This window comes from Orycteropus afer, unplaced genomic scaffold (genome assembly GCF_000298275.1).
Source record: "Orycteropus afer afer isolate SDZICR_OR568_19922 unplaced genomic scaffold, OryAfe1.0 scaffold00002, whole genome shotgun sequence".
NCBI classification, from domain to species: Eukaryota; Metazoa; Chordata; class Mammalia; order Tubulidentata; family Orycteropodidae; genus Orycteropus; species Orycteropus afer.
This window is the reverse complement of record NW_006921589.1, coordinates 32,530,960-32,554,263: the sequence shown is the minus strand read 5'-3', so window position 1 is coordinate 32,554,263 and position 23,304 is coordinate 32,530,960. Positions and strand designations below refer to the sequence as shown.

The 23,304-nt window shown below is 41.0% G+C and overlaps 1 protein-coding gene across 1 annotated transcript in view; it reads right to left on the bottom strand.

The window, feature by feature from the left end:
* Positions 1–23,304, bottom strand: part of C2CD6 (C2 calcium dependent domain containing 6) — a 190,900-nt gene that overhangs the window by 56,171 nt on the left and 111,425 nt on the right. Inside the window, exons 14-15 of the mRNA XM_007936057.1 lie at positions 7,843–7,900; positions 1,767–1,822 (exon numbers count right to left, since the gene is read on the bottom strand). Of these exons, the coding sequence (XP_007934248.1) occupies positions 1,767–1,822; positions 7,843–7,900 (114 nt within the window). The remainder of the gene's footprint in view (positions 1–1,766; positions 1,823–7,842; positions 7,901–23,304) is intronic.

Genomic DNA, 23,304 nt, shown 5'->3' with positions numbered 1-23,304 from the left:
TATCCTTCCCTTCAAGGCTCAGGGGTCCAAGATTATCTTCTGTGTCTGTGTTAATTGGTTTCCCTTTTCTTTGTTGAAGAGGGTCTGTGCGGTCCTTCTGCTTAGTCCACCATCTTGCCGGAACTCAAGGGTTGTATTCTTTTGATCTTTGTAACTATAATGCCTGATGCATAGTGGGTACTCATTCAAAAAGTATCCACTGAACAGTGCTAGGCATTATTTCAGATACTCAAATATAAGACATGAAAAATCCCTGTTATCAAGAAGCATGCTTTCTAGTGGAGGAGATGGACAGTTAAGACTTTAGTAAACTGACATTTAGGAGATGCTTTGTGCTTTGCTTAGGAATCTCCAAGTGCATCCCTTGGAGACCCTTTTCTCTTTGCCATCAAGTTAATTCCAACTCATAGCAACTCTACAGGACAGAGAAGAACTGCTCTATGGTGTTTCTGCTCTAGTCTGTGATCTTTACAGAAGCAGACTGCCACATCTTTCTCTTGTGCATCTGCTGGTGTGTTGGAACAAACCTTCTGGTTATCAGCCAACTACTTAACCAGTGCACCACCAGGGCTCCACTGCAGACCCTTAGGGCTGTATATTTCTGATAAAATTTATCTATGTCAAAATATTTTGTCTTGGAGTTGGAATAAAGTCTCCAGTTCTCTAGCTCATTGCTCATACCACAATATGAGTTGCTTGCATAGTCCTGGGAAGGGCACTCCTGTGAGGCTTCAGTTCTATTCAACCGAGATAACACAAGTTGTAGTTGCAAGGCACTGGGCAGTGTTTTACATATATTATCTCATCGAATCACTCGTTTTGGTTAAAAAGATCTATTATTACCCGTCTCTACTTGCCCCCCACCTCCTGACCCAGGTCTGTGCTAAGTGCATTTTTCACAGGAGGTACAGTGGCTCTCAAGACATCCTATATATTCATTGAATATCGCTGTAATATAATTCGGTTTGCTGATCTGTCAGCCACATTCACTAATATAATTTTAGCTCCTCAACGGCAGGGAGGCAGGAAAAGGTGATTAATCATATGAACTCTAAGAGTCAAATCCTATCTTCCCCTATTAACTGTGTGATCTTGTGCAAATTACTTAATCTCACTGAATATCAGTTTTCTCATCTGCAAAATGTAAATATATAATAACAACAGTTACTTTGTTGTGAGGATTAAATAAATCACATGAAAAATTCAACATGGTTCCTATCAGATAGTATATTCTCATTGAATATTAACGAAAATGGTGCTTGACACATAGTAGGTATTTAATAGATGTTGAATGAATTAGTCCCCATTTAACCTATAGCTAATAAGAAAAAAAAATTTGACTTGAAGTCTTGTACTCCTTCCATAACTGTGATGCTGCATAGATATCATGGCCAATTTTTTTCTAAATAAAATTTTAAGCCACATAAATAAATGAAACTTTTTTTCTAATTTTAGATACATATGTCAGTCTGGGAGAATGTTGAATACCAAAACATTAAAATTTCCAGGGCTTTTTAATGGTTCGTTAGAACAACGGGACTAAATAGTAGAATCAATAATGCCCTGGAAAATTTGGGATTGTTTTATTTAAAGTAACTAATCCTCTTGCATGGAGTTTGAGAAGTTCTTCTGTCAAATCCTACTTTCTACAGAAGAGTATTAGCATGATATTCCAATGTTTTGGATTAAGCAGAACACTATCAATAAATATTAATTAATTCAAAATAATGACAATGGTTTCTAAAAGGATATATCAATCTACTTACTGTTTTTCCTTTTTTATTTGTATTTTTCTGTCCATAGCTCTTAACTTGCATTAACACATTAAAAAAAAGAGAGAGAGAATAAAAAAAAAAAGATTATATAAGTAAGGTGGCACATATGGCAGTTGACAAGTGTGCATTACAGACAAGTCTCTAACTGATGACTGAGCAGCACAGTGGTTGAGAGCACACGCTCTGGAGCCAGACTGCTTGGACTCAAACAGTCCCTGCAACAAACTAACTATGTAACTTTGGATAAGTTACTTTGTATCTCTCATCTTTCCTCATCCTTATAGGGTTGTTGTGTGGATTTAATGGGCTAAAGCGTCTAACACTGTGTCTGGAACATAATAAACACAAAATGAATGTAAATTTTGTTGTTATTGTCACTATCGTTACTATCTCTTTTGCGCTATCCTCTGACATATTGCTTCATTGTGTTTGTCATTTAATTACTACCTTTAATAACCACCCAAACCCACTGACATTGAGTAAATTCCAACTCTAGTGACTCTATAGGACAGAGTAGGGTCCAGAGGGTTTCCATGGCTGTAAATCCTTACAGAAGCGGATTGCCCCATCTTTCTCTCACAGAGCAGTTGGTGGATTTGAATTGTCACCCTTTTGGTTAGCAGCCAAATGCTTTAACCACTGCACCACCAGATAAACCCACTGCCATTGAGTCAATTCCAACTCATAGTGACCCCCATCAGGTTTCTAAAGCTGTAAATATTTATGGAATTGGGCACCGAGTGCCTGGTGGGTTTGAACCACTTACTTTTTGGTTAGCAGCCCAGTGCCTTAACCACAGCGCCACCAGAGCTCCTTGCGCCACCAGAAAGTATTGTTGAAATACATACATTAAATAATTAAAACTAAATCTTGCCATGCTTTATACTCCACCCCCACCCCCCCTGCCTCTAAATAGTGCTTTGGGTGCAAATTTACAGAGCAGAATTTGTTTCACATTCAACAGTTCATGTACATTTGGTTTCACTCCCCGATTGCCATCCCCAACCCTAACCCACTCTCCTCCTCTCCCTTCCCTGTGACACCCTCCTTAGTTATGCACTCCTGTTTGTCCATGCTTTATACTTTTATGTAATAAAACATTGTGGTTTTTTTAGAAAATCATTGTTGTTATGTGCCATCGAGTCATACCTGACTCATAGTGACCCCCTCCTTGGGCTTCTGAGGCAGCATCACTACGGAAGTAGATTGCCCAACCTTCCTTCCGAGGAGTGGCTGGTGGGTTTGAACCACCAGCCTTCTGGTTATCAGTCAAGTGCCTTAGTCACTATAGTACAGTAAAACCTGTAAAAGCTGGAACCTGTGTAAGGTGGAAACTTGTCAGAGAAGGAAAACTCACTGAATGTTTATGAGATAGGATTCTTAATAGACAGCAACAGAAAAGTGGTAAGCTGCACTCTAAGGGAGAAAACTTCCAAGACCCAAAACACATGGTAGTCCTATTGAATTCCAGCTCTCATAGTTTTCACTGTAGCAGTATTTAGTCCCTCAAGTTTTGCCTCTGGCTCTTAATGCCAGTTCAAAAAAAAAAAAAAAGCTTTAAAAATAAAAACAAACTCAATCATTGTACTCCAGGTAGTTCTGACTGTTTTTGTGGTTGTTAAAAGCTGTATTTCACTGGATATCCAAAACATTGCCTTTACCTATCCTCCTTGGCTACCTAGTTTTAGCCTATCCTGTAGCAGTTATTTGGGTAATTTGCCATCATATCTATTATACATATCCAACTCTGTAAAGCTATGTAAACAGATAATACACAAGGTGCCATAGTGCCTCAGGCATTAGACTGCTAACCAGAAGGCTGGTGGTTCAAACCTACCAGCTGCTCCTTGGAAGAAAGGTTGGGTAATCTGCTTCAGTAGTGATACAGCCTGGGAAACCCAAGGAGGGGTCGCTATGAGTTGGGTCCGACTCAAGGGCACATAACAACCACAACGTCTGAAAAGAGCTGTTTCATATCTTAGGAGCTCTGGTAGCATAGTGCCTAAGGCACTTGATTGCTAACCAGAAGGCTGGCAGTTCAAACCCACCAGCCACTCCTCAGAAGGAAGGTTGGGCAACCTACTTTCATAGGAATACTGCCTCAGAAACCCAAGGAGGGGTCGCTATGAGTCGGGTCTGACTCGACGGCACATCCTCAGTAATTCAAGTCATGAACCTAGAGAGGAGTTTTAAGTAACAAACTAAGAAATTATAAAGTAGGGAGTGGATCACAATGATCTTCAATGAACTGTGGTATTAGACTAAATCTGTGTGTAGAAATATCAGGAACCAGAGGTTCTCTAAGAAAGTAGCACCAAACCAACTGAACTAGACACATACCTCTAATTTGCTTGCCAGTTGCCGCCCAGTAGATTCTGACACATGGCGTGTGTGTCAGAGACTGTGCTCCATAGGGTTTTCAACGACTAATTTTTCAGAAGTGGATTGCCAGGACTTTCTTCCAAAGTACCAGAGTTAGCAGTCATGTGCATTAACTGCTTGTACCACTCATCATCTCCAATTTACTTAGCAAAACCAAACCAAACCCACTGCCATTGAGCCGATTCTGACTCCTCTTCTGAGCACAGCCTGCATTTCTGGAAGTTCCTTGGCAATACACTGCTGCAACCATTTTTGAATTATCTTCAACAATTTTTATTTATTATTATTATTGTGATTTGGGTAAAAGTTAGAAAGCAAATTCACTTTCCATACAGAAGCTCACATACACTTTGCCTCATGACATTGACTACAATTTCCCACAGTGCAACAGCTCCTCTCCCACATCCTCCCCATAGTTACCTCTTCCCTGTGTCCTTCCCTTCCAGGCACTCCTGCCCCCTGAGCTGTCTCCCTGTGCATACACAGCCCTTCTATTCTCCCATGATTGATCCCTCCAAAGAGTGTACCTACCTAATGTAAATGTTCACCTCATATGCCTATCTTTTGTTTGGCTGGAAGCCACAGAAGTGGGTTCAATTCCAGACCTGAAGGACAGCTAGGGGCCATAGTCTCAGTGGTTCCATCAGGCTCTACCAGACCGACAAACCTGGTCCTTTTTTTTTTTTTTAATGATTTTGAGTTTTGTTCCACATTGTTCTCCCTCTCTATCCAGGATCTTGTCCATAGAATCCTCCTCTGAGTGGTTGACAGTATTAGCCGGGCACCATCTAGTTCTTCTGGTCTCTCATAGTCATTTAGGCTGAGGATCACCTGGTGTACCAGTCTGTTGGATTAATTGTTTCCATGCATCTTTGGTTTTCTTCATTCTTCTTTGCTCTGGATGTGGAGAGACCCATTGTTGCATCTAGGTGACTGCAAGCTTTTAAGATCCCAGTTGCTACTCACCAAAGTAGGATGTGGAACGTTTTGTGCAGTACATTATGCCAATTAAGCTTGATGTCCCCTGTGACTACGGTCCTGAGCCCACAGGTCCAACTACTCGCTCCCTCTGGGTAGCTGGCTCTTTGGCTAAATTTTACTTGTATGTGACATTAATGATACTGTTCAATAATTTCCACATTCTATTGGATCACCTTTCTTTGGAATGGGTACTGATGATTCCTTTTTGTTTCCAACTTTTGCATTCCAATCACCAATAATTATTAATACATCTAGATTGCATGTTTAGTCAATTTCAGATTGTAGATGATGGTAAAAATCTTCAATTTCTTCATTTTTGGCTTTGGCAGTTTGTGCATAAATTTGAATAACAGTAGTATTTACTGCTCTTTCTTGTAGGTGTATGGACATTGTTCTGTCACTGACAGTATTGTACTTCAGGATAGATTTTGAGATGTCTTTTTTGACAATGAATGCAATGCCATTCCACTATAATTTGTCATTCCCATCATAGTAGATGATATGATTGATTCAAAATGCCAAAACCAGTCCATTTTAGCACACTGATGCCTAGGTTACCAATCTTTATCTGTTCCATCATTTATGACAACTTCCATTTCTCCTAGATTCATGCTTCATGCATCCATGTTCCAATTATTGATGGATGTTTGCAGCTGTTTCTTCCCATTTTGACTCATGCCCCATCAGCAAATGAAGGTCTTGAATGCTTTACTCCACCCACATCATTAAGATCGACTCTGCTTTGGGGAGGAAGCTCTTCCCCAGTTGTATTTTGAGTGCCTTCCAACCTAGGGGCTCCTCTTCTGGCATATATGAGACAATGTTTCATGGCTATTCATATAGTTTTCCAGTATTATATTGGACAGTGTGTCACTGCTATTCAGAAGGTTTTTATTGGCCATTTTTTTCAGAAGTGGATGGTCCTGTCCTTCTTCCCAGTCTGTGTCAGTCTGGAAGCTCTGCTGAAAGCTGTCCACCATGAGTGACCCTTCTGGTATTTGCAATACTGATGGCATAGCCTGCAGACTCACAGCAACACTCAGCTACCACAGCATGACAAACTGACAGACAAGTGGTGGGTATGTATGCTTCTTGTTCATCTTCCATCTCAATGGTTCTAGCTATATTTTCTTCATTTTAATCAGATTAGTGCAGTAACCTCTGGGTGGATATTAAATTACTATGTAGCTATGACTATTCCAATTGTTAAAATATTAAAACACTACTGTACTAATTGTAAAAAGCTGCTGCCTCAAGATATCTGAGTACCTATCTCACATTCATTTTCCTGGCTGCCTCGACTCCCTTATGAATCTCTCTTCCTCCTTCAACCCTAACATTGCACAGAAGGGGACTCCAAAATCTGATCCAACAATATCATCTGATCTTATTGGTCCATGCCCATGTTGTACTGGTCATTAAATAGTTTGATTATTACCTTTAGGTCTACTTTATGTCAAATGTGTCCTCATAACAATGTCACTGAACAACTCCTTCAATTAGAAAAACCTCTTCTATAGTGTGGTGCACTAAATTACTTGGTATGGCTCTTCTAGCCATGGTCTTTGTGACTCCTACCAGATTACTGGGTGGAACTCTGCAAATGTAAGGTATTTGTGGCCAAAAAAGAGGATTGGGTAGCTGCTTTTTAGTAATATAAATATGGTATATGGCACACTTGTGGGTGTGGGTCCATGAAAACCAGGTGTATGGAACCCTAATGTGGGGACTGGTCAGTTTTGTCATTCTGCTAGGCTTAAAATGTGCCCTCCTAGAGGCAGAAGGGGGATCTCACTACATCAAGACAGAGAGTAGCCAAGTGTGGAGTGCATCCTTGGACCCAAGATCCCTGTGCTGAGATAGCAGAGAGATGGCTACAGCAGCACTGGCAGCAGAACTGAGAGAATGGCACAGTACAGAGCACGGGCTTGCCAGGTCAAGATTGAGAAAGCTGATGCGTCTGTCAGGAGGCTTGCTGGTGGAGTGGGGTGCACCCATTGGCAGAGCTAAAAGACCTTTATAATATTTGTCCCAGCAAAGCAGAGGCCAAGCTAAGAGGCCAAAGGCCAGAGAGGCGTGCCTGAGGGAATGGCTGAGGGGAGCCTGTCCTGACTGAAGAATTGTATCCTGATGTTCCTGAATGTGAATTGCAATCTGCTACTTCCCTAATAAACCCCATAATCATGAGTATTGCCTGTGAGTTCTGTGTGGCCCTTGCATTTAGCAGGGAAGTAGAGAGTGCTGTGAGAGGGTTGGTTGGTGTCAGAACTGGTAAAAAAAAATTTGGAGGGTGGGAACATGTCTGGCCTCTTGGTAATCAGCCTTGGGCTGCTGCTGCTGACTCTGTTTCCCCCTTGAGAAATTAGAGGAGGTCAGAGGAAGATACCACCCCCTTGGCCTTTTGGCAACTAGATAGATCTAAAGGGTAGCCAAAACATTTGGAAGCACAGATAAACAAATTATAAATGGCTTATTTATATTATAAAACATGAAAATAATATCTAATATTCCAAGTTTTAAGGCCAATTGTATTTCACTTTATTTTTTTCTGATATTGTAATTCTAAATTTTTTCCTGCCAATAATCATAAAACAGCATAGTATAATTTACCTTTCAAAAGAATGACTTAATAATAATTATTTTATTTGAGCTCCCAGTTTCATTGAAAACATATTTTTAAATAATAATATAAATAATAACTTACCTGAATATTGAGGGAAATTCTCATATTCATATCTTGTCCTAAAGGCATCATACATATTCTGAAATGAAAGAAAAAAATTAAATAGCAACATAATTTTTAAAGTTAGCATTACTATGGTTATAAGTAATAACAAAATGAGTTTCAGTGTTACTATTTTGGCTTTACCTTATATAAGGAAAATAATTTATTTTTAATTTAACCAATGCAACTGAGCAGTGGTGAGACAATATGCATGGCTGAAACACTGCATTGATAGATTGTTTGAAAAGGAAGAGACAAGCTTCAAAAGAAAATACATGATAATAATTTTTATACCATTGGCTTCTTATTTTCTAAGCCCCAGAAGACAAGAATATTAATTAAAAGGATGAAATAAAAAAATTAAAATAATATTGACATCAAAAATAGCACAAAACAGAAGATAGAAGTGATGTCACAGAAAATGGCAATGTAGAGTGCTCAAAGAATAGGTCCCTTCACTGAAACATCCATAAGCTGGCAATGATTAACAAAATCAGTTTTTCAAAACTCTGGAATCAAATCCAAAATTTACAGCAACCAGGGGACTGCATAATGCAGTAAAGGGCAGCAGAATTTCAGTGTTTAATGTAATCTCTGTCAGGTCCCTGATGACCATTGAGATAACAGAATATAGACATCAGTGACCATGTATGACAAGGAATATAGTCTTCACTCAAAAAAAAAAAAAAAAGCTTGGAAAAGCCACCAAACAAACAGACGACTACAACCCTCAACAATTAACAACCACAAGCCATGGGGAAGGATAAGAATTTGACTTCCAGAGTTACCACATTAAAATACATAACATGACTCCAAGCAGCAAGATGAGGCAAAAGTACGGTATTGACATGAAACATGTCCTTTAGGGTTCCAGACCCAAGCAGTTGAGTGAATCCTGTAAACTATGAGAGTCGAACTTAGAAAGCCATATGGCTTTCTACTTAAGTTTCTGTATTGACCGTTTCACTTGGCCTGAAGCATTAATCCAAGTACTCAAACCATTGCCCTTAAGTCCATCCAACTCATAGCAACCCTATTAGAGTAGAACTGTGCCATAGAGTTTCTAAGGAGCTCTGGTAGCATAGTGGCTAAGACACTTGCCTGCTAACCAGACGGCTGGCGGTTCAAACCCACCAGCCACTCCTCGGAAGGAAGGTTGGGCAATCCTACTTCCGTAGTGATACTGCCTCGGAAACCCAAGGAGGGGTCGCTATGAGTCGGGGCCGACTCGACGGCACATAACAACAACAACAATCTTTAAGGAGGCAGAGTGTCACATCTTTCTCCCACAGAGCAACTGGTGTGTTCAAACCACCAACCTTTTGGTTAGCAGCTAAGCACTTATTCACTGCACCACTAGGCCTTCTTAATCCATCAAGAAGATATATTGATGATTGCACTAACTCTGCCTTGGCCAAGAAGGAGGAAGTCTAGAGCAAATCTATCTTCCATAGGAATGCTGGCCAGGTGCAACTATTTAACTATTAGTCTCTCCCTGTCTAGAGCAGAGAAGAGGGAAGAAAATCGAAGACACATGGAAACAATTAGCTCAAAGGACTAAAACCAAAAAAGCCAAACTCTCTGCCATCAAGTCAATTCTGACTCATAGCAACCCCCTTTGGGTTTCCAAGGTGGTAAATCTTTATGGAAGTAGATTGCCCAGCATTCCTTCTGCAGAGTGGCTGGTGAGTTTGAACTGCCAACCTTCTGGTTAGCAGTCAAATGCCTTAGGCAGTACACCACCAGAGGTCCTCCAAAGAACCAAAGAACCACATTAACCTCAGCCTAGATGACCCTGAGAAGAACTACATGGTCCCCATCTATCACTACCAACTGCTCTGAAAGGGATCACATTAGAAGGTGCTGGATATAGTGGGAGAAAACAATCAATCAATCAATCAATCGATAAATAGATAAATAAATAGATAGATAGATAGATAGATAAATGGCTCACTGGTCGGATAAAGAGTGGGAAAACTCCTGAGACTGTGGCCCTTAGTCACCCTTCAAGCCTGGAAGTGAACTCATTTCTGTGGCTCAACTTTCAGCCAAACAACAGACAGGTCTATAGGGTGAATAATATCACCAGACAGGTATGCACATCTTAGAAAGATCAATCATTCGAGATCAAAAGGGCAGCATTTGTCCAAGGACAAGTTCAGAAGGCAGGAAGGAATAGGAAAGAGGATTGGAAATAGGAAAGACAGAGAGGAAGTGGGATGAGTGATGTTATGTTGTGGCGATTACAATCAAAGGCATGAAACAAAATGCATGTGAATTGTTGAGTGGAAAACTGATTTGCTCTCTAAACTTCACCCAAATCACAATAAAAAAGGAACATGGCCAGTGAATAACGGCTGACCTGAACTCTATGTCTGATCACTTCATTTGAAATAAGAAAAACATCCTATCACTTTTCTAATTGGACGATAGACTACAGAATGCAGATATATAACGTGCCAGTTATTCTTTTGGGAAACTCACTAGCAACCAAGGGTGGACTCACTTTGGAGATGTATCCACAGTCATCTGAGGGCTACATAATCTACTGGTGGTGTCTCATTAAACAGTGGAGGGTTTCTTAGGGTCACTCTCCTAAGGTGCATGCAAAAGAAGGAAGGCAGAAGAAGTGTGGTAGCAGTGAAGAACATTGGTAAACTGCCAGAACGACAAACAAATCAGAAGAAATACAACCAGAATGCTCCTTAGAAGCAAGGATGGTGAGACTTTGTCTTGCTTATTTTGAACCTGTCATCAGGAAAAAAATCAATCACTAGAAAGGGACATCATGTTTGGTAAATAAATAGTCACTGGAAACAAGAAATCCCTCAATGAGATGGACAGACACTATAGCTACAAAAATGGACTCAGACATGCCAACAATCATAAGGATGGCTCAGGACTGGGCAATGTTTTGTTCTAGTGGTGCAGTGCCTAAGGCATTTTACTGCCAACCAGAAGGCTTGCAGTTCAAACCCACCAGTCACTCCTCAGAAGGAAGACTGGATAATCTACTTCCATAGTGATACCACCCTGGAAACCCAAGGAGGGGTCATTATGAGTTGGATCTGACTCACAGCAGTGAGTTTGTTTGTGTGTGTGTGTGTGTGACATAGGTCACTATTAGTCAAAACTGACTTTATGGCAACTAACTGCAACAACAAAATTGCACATAACCATGGTTTGGAAGGGAGGCAAATTAATGCCTGGATTTCACACAGTAAGTACACTCTTGGGTACACACATGGTGTACTTGAAAAGTATTGTTTAAAATTGCTGGACCCTCTCAAGCAAGACCTATATTGATTGGTAGGGGAAAAAAAAAAAAAAAAAAAAACGAAGTCACTGCTATTGAGTCTTTTCGATTCATAGTGATGCCTCCTTGGGTTTCTGAGGAAGTATTTCTATGGAAGTAGATTGTCCAATCTGCCTTCCATGGAGTGGCTGGTGGGTTTGAACCACCAGCCTGCTGGTTAACAGTCAAATGCCTTAGGCACTACGCCACCAGGGCTCCCACCATTGATTGGTAGGAGGAGAAATTGTCAGTGCCCCAGTATAAGCTCTCAGCCAAATGGTAAGCCTTATAGTTCCTAGCTCAATTTGAAAAACTGAGTCTGGTCCTTGTTTATGGAGGAACTACCTGAAGTAGTCCATTAGGAAATGGGAGGACACTGAATTGTGCACATAAGAGAGACAACAGATGCTAATACCAACCAATGTGTCCACAATACTGCATTGCCATTAACAACAAACATCAGGCTACAGATAAACACATAAACACCTGAGATGATCAGATGGTGGTCAGTGAACAGAAGTATACTCCAGACCAAGGATAGATTCAGCTAAGGCTAATCTTACACAGACACCAGTGATACAAAATACCTGCAGTCCTTACAGAAACAAAAGAAGACAGACACAGAGTAATCCCTCACAGACAACCAGACTCTATGGGAGAGAGAGCCAACAGATCTACCTTCTCAAGACCATAGTACTGGGGGACACCAGACTCAGTTGGCACAACAAAATACATAAAAGCCTTGCTCCACATCCTACATTGGTGAGTAGTGACTGGGGTCTTAAAAGCTTTCAAGTAGCCATCTAAGATGCAGCTAACGGTCTCCTACTCGGAAACGAAGAAGAATACACACACACACACACACACACAAAGGGCATTTGGAAGCAATCAGCCATAGGACACAATGGCCCTCGAGACCAGAAGAACTGGATGGTGCCCGGCTATCAATGACAACCACTCAGGGAAGGATCAAATTTGGAGATCCTGGATAAAGTGGGAGAGAAAACGTGGAACAAAATCCAAAAACTCAATAATGACCAGAATTACTGGTCAGATAAAATCTGGTGAGATCCCCAATACTATGACCCTGGAATATATTCTATGCCTGGAATAAAATGCACCCCCAGGGGCTGGCTCTCAGCCCAATATTTGACCAGATGTACATGCAGACCACTCAACCCAGGATGATGCACCCACATACGCTATGGTAATACATCCCTTAGAGCAATAGACCACGGGCCACCAGAGAAACTGAAGAAATTCAGGACAAACAGGAGTGCATAAATATGAGGGGCACCGGGGGAGGGTTACAGGGCATGGAAGGGAAAAGACTGGGTTAGGGTTAGACATGGTAAATGGGGAATGAAATTAAACGTACATGTAATGTTGAATGTAAAACAAGCTCTTAAAATAAAAATAAAATTTAAAAAAAAGAAAAGAAAAACTGAGTCTGGTGGTCCTTGTTTATGGAGGAACTACCTGAAGTAGTCCAATGCATTTTGCTTGTCTATGCCACCAGCTTAAGGAACTCTGGTGGCATAGTAGTGTCTAAGGCATTTGACTGCTAACTAGAAGGCTAGCGGTTCAAACCCACCAGCCACTCCTCGGAAGGAAGATGGGGCAATCTACGTCCATAGTGATTCTGCCTCAGAAATCCAAGGAGGGATTTCTATGAGTTGAATCGACTTTATGGCAGTGAGTTTGGCTTGGTTTTGATTTATGCCACCAGCTAAGTGGCGTTCATTTAGTCTGATGAAATGATGAAGTGATAGCTACAGCAATGGAGGGGAAGAGGAAATTTGAGAGTGTTGACAGATGTTTTGCATGGGAATTGCAGGATCTGGGTTATTCCTTGCTGTTTCCAATAGACTTCACAGTAAGGTTAAGGGGAATGGTTACCAAATCATGGCCATGCCTATCTGACAAGAGATGGTCAAGCCAACAGTCAGTTAAATTTAAGACACTCGCAACAGTTTGGGGGTCACATCAGGGCATTTTCTTTTGTGAGCAAGGCACCAGAGATGATTTTGAAAAACAGAGATCATTAACATCCTTCTCTACCTATAGGTCCTGAGGTCTGAGGTATTCCTCTAAAGTGTTGAGGTTGTTGTTCTTCCTTTATCACCCCAAAACTGGTGTGTTCTACTTCAGTAGCTATGTCACCTGTATCTTTTATCTGGAATAGTCAAGTCCAAGAGGGAACAAAGGCATTTTAATAAAACTTACAGAGACTCATTATTCCCCCACATTGGCTCATTTGGGGTGTGACAAGCAGTGTATTCAACTGAGTGGTCAATACCCTTATGATATAGTATCATATCAATCAAACAAAAGAACAGATTGTTTGACTCTCTCAGGGCCAATTTTGGCTGGACTGCACATGGAGTACAAACCATGCCAACTTGGGGTTACCATCAGTGGAAAAAAATAGCATCATGCCCAGAAACGACCAAGGTGGAATCTAAAGTTTTCAAAATATATCTATAAAGCCTCCATCTCGTTTCTCCTGATCATTATTCATGGAATAACTCACTGCCATCAAGTTGATTCTGACTCATAGTGACCCCCCTCCCCTTTGGGTTTCCAAGGCAGTAAATCTTTACAGAAGTAGACTGCCCAGTCTTCCTTCCACAGAGTGTCTGGTGGGTTTGAGCCACCAACCTTCTGGTTAGCAATCAAATGCCTTAGGCACTACACCACCAGAGCTCCTACTCATGGAGCAGTTGAGAGAAAATGCTCTCTTTCTGGGAATAGCTGCCACACACTCTAAGGTGTGTGGACCTGGAGGTGAGGATGGTAGAATCAGAAATTTTAAAGTCATTTACTTGAGCAGCATGCTCCAATGCTCATCGATATCAGATGCCTGTAGATGCAGGAAACATGAAAGGTCCATTAAATACCTTGACTACCATTAAATACCTTGACTATCAACTTATATTTTGAAGGCTTTTGCACAGCACTGTCAGACCATTTCCAAATGGTCTTGAAATCCAGAAACATCACCCAGAATAGTTTCAAGAACCACAATAGAGTATCAGGAGTCATCTCATCAGGTTGAGACAGAAATATCATAATCTGAAAAGCACAACTCATAGTCCTCAAAAGGGGTAAAAAGTCCAATGCTAAAAGAAGGTGAGATAAATGTTGTATGCAATATAACTTTTCTCACCAAGATTAATGGCTCAAATTTTGGCAAGAGTCAAGTTTGGTACGCAGTAGTAACCTCTGCATCTGAAACCTCTACCAAAGTAGAGTCCTTTACTTTGTGCCCAGCTCTGATGGTGAATTTGTTGCCATGTCCAGTATAATGATAAATCCAGGCATCAGTGGTGGCAATCTGGATGACAAAGGCTCAATGATCGGTTTGATTCCACTCAGTCTCATCCGAGAACATGCCCTTATTGTGGACAATTACATGAGTGACCCAGATAATTTCTTTAATCTACCAGTTTGAAGTTTTCCAAATGACAATCCAAACACCTAGACAATATCCCTAAAGTAAGTAAAAATATAACATAGTTCTGTGAGGGGAGTATTGGCTAAAGTTCTGCCTACTACATGGAGTACCCACATTCATTTTTGGTTCTACACAGCTGGTGCTCAGGCTGAACAGCCACAATAGACCAGTGGATACCATCAGGTTTCAGTTTACCTGAACATCAGGGAATTTGGCTGAGGCATTCACGGGAACCTCTGAATCCAGGACTCACTGACTTAGTGCCTTTGCTTCAAATAGCAGAATAAGGATAAGATTGCCCTCAAAGGGGTAGCTTCCACTTTTTCATATAAAACCAAGATGGTGCTAGGACCAGGAGAGATTCACCCCAGAACACACTATTTTTACTCGATTTCCACGGCCTGCTGGCTTAGGCCTCAATCAAATGATATTGATTTGCAGGTGAGCTGATAATAGAGGACTAAATAGAATGCTCAAGTGAGGTACATGGTCTCCCACACCCAAAGAATTAAAAATACTCTGGCTGATGGAGGCTGGGAAAGTAGGGTGAAGAGACAGCAGTGTTTCTTTGAATGTCACCCAAATAGTCCCTCAAAAATTTACTTGGTAAGCAGGCCTTTGAATTCTGCCACGGTTTATAACTCACCCCTGTGTTGGCAAAAGTGTGAAAACTCACCAGAGTGATTGAGGCTAAGGCTTTTGCTTTGCCAACCAACAGGGCGTTATGTGTATCTTCAGATATCAGAGAGTAGGGGCACTCATGCAAAAACCTGACCTACCCACCTATGGCAAATGGCAAGGGAGTTTGTCCCATAACCTTAAAAAAAAAAAAAACCAAACCGACTGCCGTCGAGTCAGATGCAACTTATAGTGACCCCTCTTTGGATTTCCAAGGAGGGGTCTACTTTTACAGAAGTAGACTGCCCAATCTTCCTTCTGAGAGTTTGTTCCATAAGCAGTGCCAAATGGGGTAACTTCCTCTGACAATGAGCATTTATAGTACAAGCATGTACCACATCAATTTCATTATACAGTTAGCAGTGAGAGCTAATGACAACACTACAGTAAATTGCCTGAGAGGGCCCTATTCATAAGGTCACTCCTTCTCTTCCCTATGCAAGATTTGCCCAAACACTGTTGGTTGACTTCAATTACTTTTTTCCCCTACTGGAACAGAGGCGAACATGCACATCTAGGGCTGTAACAGCTGCTGTCAGGAGATATATTCTGACTGGAAGCATAAAGAGAGCATGAGTATGAGGAAGGCTGTCCTGTGGGGGGTGGCTGGAGGAGCAGGAAGGCTTTTTCCTGCATTTTGGCTCCTCATATCAGGTTTGGTACTACGGCCTCACCTATGCACTTGCAAGACTGCAGAAAAAAATCCTGACCCAAATAAGGATCTGGGAGTTGGGAGTGTAAGCATTTTCCACCGTCCTGTGGTTTGGTGCTGTTGAGTTGGTTTTGACTCACCAACCCTACGTATAACAGAAAGAAACACTGTCCAGGCTTGTGTCATCTTCACAATCATTGCTATGTTTGAGCCCATCGTTGCAGCCACTGTCAGTCATTTCATTGAAGGTCTTTTTCACTGACTCTCTACCAGGCACGATAACATACCCAAAGTAGGTGAGACAAAGTCTGGCCATTCTCGCTTCTAAGGCGCATTCCAGCTGTATCTCTTTCCAGACAGATTTGATGTTCTTCTGGCAGTCGATATTATATTCAATATTCTTTGCCAACACCATAATTCAAATGCATCTATTCTTCTGAAGTGTTCTTTATTCATTGTCCAGCTTTCAAATGCATAAGAGGCAATTGAAAAGATAATGGCTTGGGTCAGGCGCACCTTAGTCTTCAAAGTGATTATCTTTGCTCTGTAACACTTGTCAATAGTTGTTTAGTGGCTGAGTTGTTGAGAGGCAGAATTAAAACAAACCACCCAACTGGTGCTGCTTTTGTGTTCATTTTTCTGAGATTCAGATCTACTAACTCAGGACCATAGTTCTGAGAGACACCAGACTCAACTGGCACAACAAAATACATAAAAATCTTGTGCCTCAATCTGTGTTGGTGAGTAGCGACTGGGGCCTTAAAAGCTTTCAAGTGGCCATCTAAGATGCAGCTAATGGTCTCCGATCATGGAAAGAGAAGAACAGTGCAAAAACTAAGGGCATTTGGAAGCAATCAGTCCTAGGACATGATGGACCTCAAGACCAGAAGAACTAGATGGTGCTGGGCTACTGATGCCAACCACTCGGGAAAGGATCAGAACTGGAGATCCTGGATAGAGTGGGAGGAAAAACGTGGAGCAAAATCCCAAAACACAGTAATGACCAGAATGACTGGTTGGATAGAGTCTGGTGGAATCCCCAATACTATGGCCCTGGGATATATTTTGGACCTGGAATAAAACTCACTCCCAGGGGCTGGCTCTCAGCCCAATAGTAAATAAGATGTACATGCAGACCACTCATCCCAGGCTGACCCACCCACATTAAAAAAAAAAAAAAAAAAAACCACCACACAAATGGCGCTGCTTTTGTGTTCCTTCTTTTCTGAGTGGGGGAAGAAAGGGATGACTTCAATTGCTTTAAGGAAAAAGCTGAGTATGCTGGGGAACTTTGGGGTGGAGAAGGACACAAAGTTGTACAGCTCTTTGGTTGCTGGTGCAGAAGCTGCAGGATGGAGTGACTGTGGCATGCGTAGAGCTGAAAGTAAAGAGAGCATTTGCTACTGAAATCCAGGGATCTTTTCACATCTCTTAGTCCACCTGATACCCAAACCAAACCCATTGTTTTTAGGTTGATTCTACTCATAGCCTCTCTGTAGCACAGAGTAAAACTGTCCCATATGGTTTCCAAGGCTGTAAATCTTCACAGAAGCAAACTGCCACATCTTTCTCCCTGCAGTGACTGACTGGTGGGCTCTGTCAACCTTTCAGTTAGCAGCTGAGTGCTTAACCTCTATGCCCCCATGGCTTTTTCGGCCAGCCTATGGGGGCCGTTATTTCTTTCTCTCCCAGAAAGCCATGACTAGATCAACATCACATCCTATTTCAAAAACTGTCAGAAACGCTCTGGGATTTTACCTTACTTGCAAGCTATCAAGTTAGCCTGCCACAGTTATGGATTCTGGCAGAGATGAAGAACTTCATTAGGTATTCATGACAAAGTTCCCATTGAGCCAACAGTTTCTTCAGCAGGTACATGGAGGGAATAAGGTTTCCATAAAGGGGTAACTGCCACTTTCCACATAAAGCTATACTTCTGGGGCCAGGATATGTTCCTGAACATACCATTTCCACTTGACAAATGAGGTGTATGGGGTCCTTTCCACCCTGTTAGTTGTTGCATCCAACCTGACCCATCCCTGAATGGGAATGGGAATATCAAGTTGGAATCACAAGGTCTCTATGGGTAAGGTGGTCACTTTTGACAAGAGTTAAATAGCAAAGTAATGGGTGTTTTGCAGAAGGGGTGTAGCAGGTAACTGTGTCAGGGACATAACAAGTCCAAATTCCCAAAGGTGACTTTAGAAAGAGATCAACTCTTTATCAGAGGCTACAATAAGTAAAATTAGTCACAGAGATTTGTAGCTCAGAGTTTACTACTCTGCTCAAAGGAGTCATAAGGATTGTAGTGTTCCAACGATAGCATATCACAGCTTGCTAGACAGTTTCTAACACAGCCTGTTGGTTTGGGCCCCACTGAAAGGATTCCCAGATGAGGCACATATCTTCTCCCATACCCTGAGTCCAGAAAGATGCTGGGCCTCCTTGTTTGGTGGTGGGGGGGCCAATGAGACTTTTCCTTGATGGCCAGAAGGACTGAACAAAGTGAATGTGCCTCAACAGTCCCAATAAACATTATCTGGTAAGTAAATTTCTGAATCTTGTGAGTTATCAGCTACTTCTGCTAGTGGAGATGTGACAATACCACAATGAAGGATGTTGAGACTGAGGCTTTTAACTTGCCAACCAATAGGAAATTATCTATATAGTGAAAGCTTTAGATATCAGAGAGTAGAACCACTCATTCTCAATTCTCACCCATCCATTGGTGGTAAAAGGCATTCACTGGAAGAGTACTCCAAATGCATGCAAATTGGACTTGACACTTGGGTGCTGATGGTATAGGAAAAGAAGTGTTGGAAATGTCCAAGATAGCACCCCAACTGTCATCAGTCACAGGATCTGGAATAGCTGGGGTATATGAACAAAAAGTCGATTCAATTGGTGATATCCCACTGCAAGCCTCCAGCTACACAGCAAATTTCACTGGCCATACAGGGATGTTGCATTAAGATAATTTATTTCTTACTTTCTCCACTGCCTTTATGCCCTTACTGAGGGCTATAATTTCCCTTTGTCCATCTAGGATTCTATAGTGTTCTTGTTGGACTATATAGGAGGGAAACAGGTTGGGGAGTGCCAAAGGAGCAGGGAGGCTGCATCTTCTGACCTCCTCTAACCCCACAAGAGGAAGACAGAATCACCATCAGCAGCCCAAGGCCTATTCCTGTGAGACCAGACATACTGCATCCCTCCAGCCCTTTCATCAACCTTGACACCAACTGTTCCTTCCACAGCACCCACCACCTCTCTGCTGAGTTCGATAATTCGCTGCAGTGGCCACATAGAACTCATAGATTATGGGATTTATTAGGGGAACAACAGGCTACAATTCATGTTCAGAAATGCACTCAGTCTCTCGCAGCCAGCCGCCTCCCTTAGCAGCCAGCAGTCTTTCTCTCAGCAGCACGTGTCTCTTGCATCTCTGTCTCAGCAGCATGTCTGTCATGTCATTCTCTCAGCAGCGTGTGTCTCTCATATCTCTCTCTGAGCAGTGCGTGTCTCTCAGCAGCACGTCTTTCTCAGCCAGCAGTCAGAGAGACTCCTTCCTATAGGAGGGCTCCTTTTGAGCCTGGCAGAGTGGCCAAACTAACCAATCCCAACATCAGAATTCTAAACACTTGAGAGAGAGCAAATTTCCAATAAGATTGCTCATGCACCTCTCAACAGAAATACCCCAGGTGATAACTTTAAAAATCAGAAGCTACTCAGTTGCGCAGAGAAAATTCCACCATGGAGTTTACAAAGACTTATGGCTAGAAAAGCCACACTATGTAATTTACTACACTGCAGGGAGTGATTCACATACCCCAGTAGCACTTCTCTCCATCACTCCTCTGTCAGTTTGTCATACTGTGGTGACTTGGGTGTTGCTGTGAGGCTGGAAGACATGTCAGTGGTATTTCAAATACCAGCAGAGTCACCCACGGTGGACAGCTTTCAGTGGAGCTTCTAAACTAAGACAGACTGAGAAGAAGGACAGGGACCTTCACTTCCAAAAAAATTGGCCAGTGAAAACCTTATGAATAGTAGCAAAACATTGTCTTGTATATTAGTAGAAAACTGTATGAACAGCTGTGAAACACTGTCTCATATAGTGCATGAAGATAAGCCCCTCAGGTTGGAAGGCACTCAAACACTCAAAAGATGACTGGAAAGGGCAGCCCCCTCAAGGTAGAGTCAATCTTAGTGACAATGAAGGAGCAAAGCTTTCAGGACCTTCATTTGCTGAAGGGGTATGACTCAAAAGAGGAAGAAACAGCTGCAAACATTCATTAATAATTGGAACGTAGAATGTACAAAGTATGAATCTAGGAAAATTGAAAGTTGTCAAAAATGAAATGGAATGCATAAAGGTGGAAATACTAGGCATTAGTGAGCTGAAATGGACAATCATATGGTCTGCTATGCTGGGAAGGGCAAATTGAAGACTAATGGCATTGCATTCATCTTCAAAAAGAATGGTTCAAGATGTATCCTGCAGTACGATGCTGTCAGTGGTAGAATAATATTCATATGACTACAAGGATGACCACTTAATACTAATATTATTCATATATAGGCACCAACCACTAAAGCCAAAGAGGAAGAAATTGAAGATATTTACCAACTTCTACAGTCTGAAATTGACCAAACAAGTAATCAAGATGTATTGATTATTACCAGTGATTGGAATGCAAAAGTTGGAAACAAAGAAGAATCATTGGTAGTTGGAAAATATGGCCTTAGTGATAGAAATGATGCCAGAGATCTCATGATAGAATTTTTCAAAATCAATGACTTATTCATTGCAAATACCTTTTTTCAATAACAAAAACAGCAACTATACATGTGGACCTTGTCAGATGGAATACACAGGAATCCCACTAACTACATCTGTGGAAAGAGGTGATGGAGAACCTCTATATATTCAGTCAAACCAAGGCCAGGACCTGACCATCAATTGCTCATATGCAAGTTGAAGTTGAAGCTGAAGAAAATTTAAACAAGTCCACGAGAGAAAAATATAACCTTGATTATATTCCACCTGAATTTAGAGACCATCTGAAGAATAGATTTGACACAATGAAAACCAATGACCAAAGACCAGACAACTTCTGGAATGGCCTCAAGAATATAGACATGAAGAAAGAAAATAAATGGTCATCAAAAGACGGGAAAAGAAGAAAAGACCAACATGGATGTCAGAAGAGACTCTGAAACTTGCTCTTGAATAGAGAGTAGCGAAAGCAAATAGAAGAAATGAAGAAATAAAAGAGCTGAACAGAAGATTTCAAAGAGAAGCTTGAGAAGACAAATTAAGTATTATAAGGAAATGTGCAAAGATCTGGAGTTAGAAAACCAAACGGGAAGAACCCATTTGGCATTTCTCAAGCTGAAAGAACTTAAGAAAAAATTAAGCCTCAAGTTGCAATATTGAAGGATTATTTATATAGGCAAAATATTGAATGATGCAGGAAGCATCAAAAGAAGATGGAGGGAACACAAAGAGCCACTAAACCAAAAAGCATTGGTTGATGTTTATGTTGTTGAAAAAAGTATTTGCAATTAATAAGTTGTTGGTCTTGAAAAATTCTATCATGAGATCTCTGTACTCTAACAAAGTTGAAAACCTAGAAGTGGAAAAATTCCCAGGAACACTACCTACCCAAACTAATACAATCTGAGGTAGAAAATTTGAACACATCCATCTTGTGATGGAAGAAGAAACTGAACAGGACATAAAAAAAAAAAAAAAATACAAAAGAAAAAACCTAGAAGTGGAAAAATTCCCAGGAACACTACCTACCCAAACTAATACAATCTGAGGTAGAAAATTTGAACACATCCATCTTGTGATGGAAGAAGAAACTGAACAGGACATAAAAAAAAAAAAAAAATCAAAAAGAAAAAACCTTCTAATAAAAAAATTCCTGGCCCAAACAGCTTCACTAGCAAATTTTATCAAACATTCCAACATAAAAAAAAGGATAAAATACCCCCAAATTCATTCTATGATGTAAGCATAACCCTGATATCAATGTCAAGCAAAGACATCACTAAAGAAGAAAATTATTGATCAATATCCCTCATGAGCATTGAAGCAAAAATTCATAATGAAATATTAGACAACAGAATCCAACAATATACCAAAAAAAAAAAAAATCATTCATTATGACCGAGTGGGATTCACACTGGGTAGGCAAGGATGCTTTAACAGTAGAAAAACAATCAATGTAATCTACCACATATATAAAACAAAGGAAAAGAACCACATGATCATGGCAATTGATGCAGAAGAGGATTCTGACAAAATATAACACCCGTTCTTTATAAAAAATAAAAAATGCTCAACAAAACACAAACAAAACGAAATTCCTCGACATAATTAAGGGTATATACACAAAAACAACATCCAACATTATTCTTAATGAAGAAAGACTGAAAACATTTCCTTTGTGAAGGGGAACCAGACTAGAATGCCTTTTATCACCACTCCTATTCAATTTTATATTGGAAAACCTAGCCAGATTAATAAGGCAAGAAAGGGAGAGGATTTCCGGCAAGATAGAGGAATAGTCAGACAAGCTACATAGACCTTCTACGACAAAGAAATGAGAAACTAATTGAAACACACAGAAAACAATCCTGGAACCATCAGCATTGAAGGGAAGGAGAAAGAAATGGATTAAATACTGTCTAGTAGAAGAACCTCAATGAAAACAGTGAATAAAGAGATAAATGGAGCTCTGGACTATCACCTGTCCTGATGGCATGGCTATTTTGAATACCTGCAAGTGGTGTTCCAATCCAGGCAGCAACCTAAGAATCCATTCTGCTAGCCGAGGACAGCATGGACAACCGCAATGGCGGCTGATGCCTAGAAAAATATGATATTCCCCTTGTTCTTCTTGTACCCCACACCCTCTGTGAATTGAGATGTGGCCATTCTCTACCCCTACCCATGCTGTGGACTGGCAGGAATTCCAACCCAGTCTGGGAGTCCTGCCACCAGCTGCCTTCTGGGCAGGCAGGAACAGGTCCCAGCATTAAGCAGGCCACCTTTTGGGACAGTAGGAACTTTTTTTTTTAATTTTATTTTTTAAGATTTAGCATAGTGGAAGGATACAAAATCAACATACAAAAATCAGTTGGAAGGAAGAAGTCAAACTATCCCTATTTGCTGATGATATGATCCTATACCTAGAAAACCCAAGAGACTCAGTCAAAAAGCTACTGAAACTAATTGAGAGATTTAGCATTGTGGCAGGATATAAGATCAACATCCAAAAATCAGTTGGATTCCTCTACACCAGCAAAGAGATTGCTGAAAAAGAAATAAGGAAATCAATACCATTT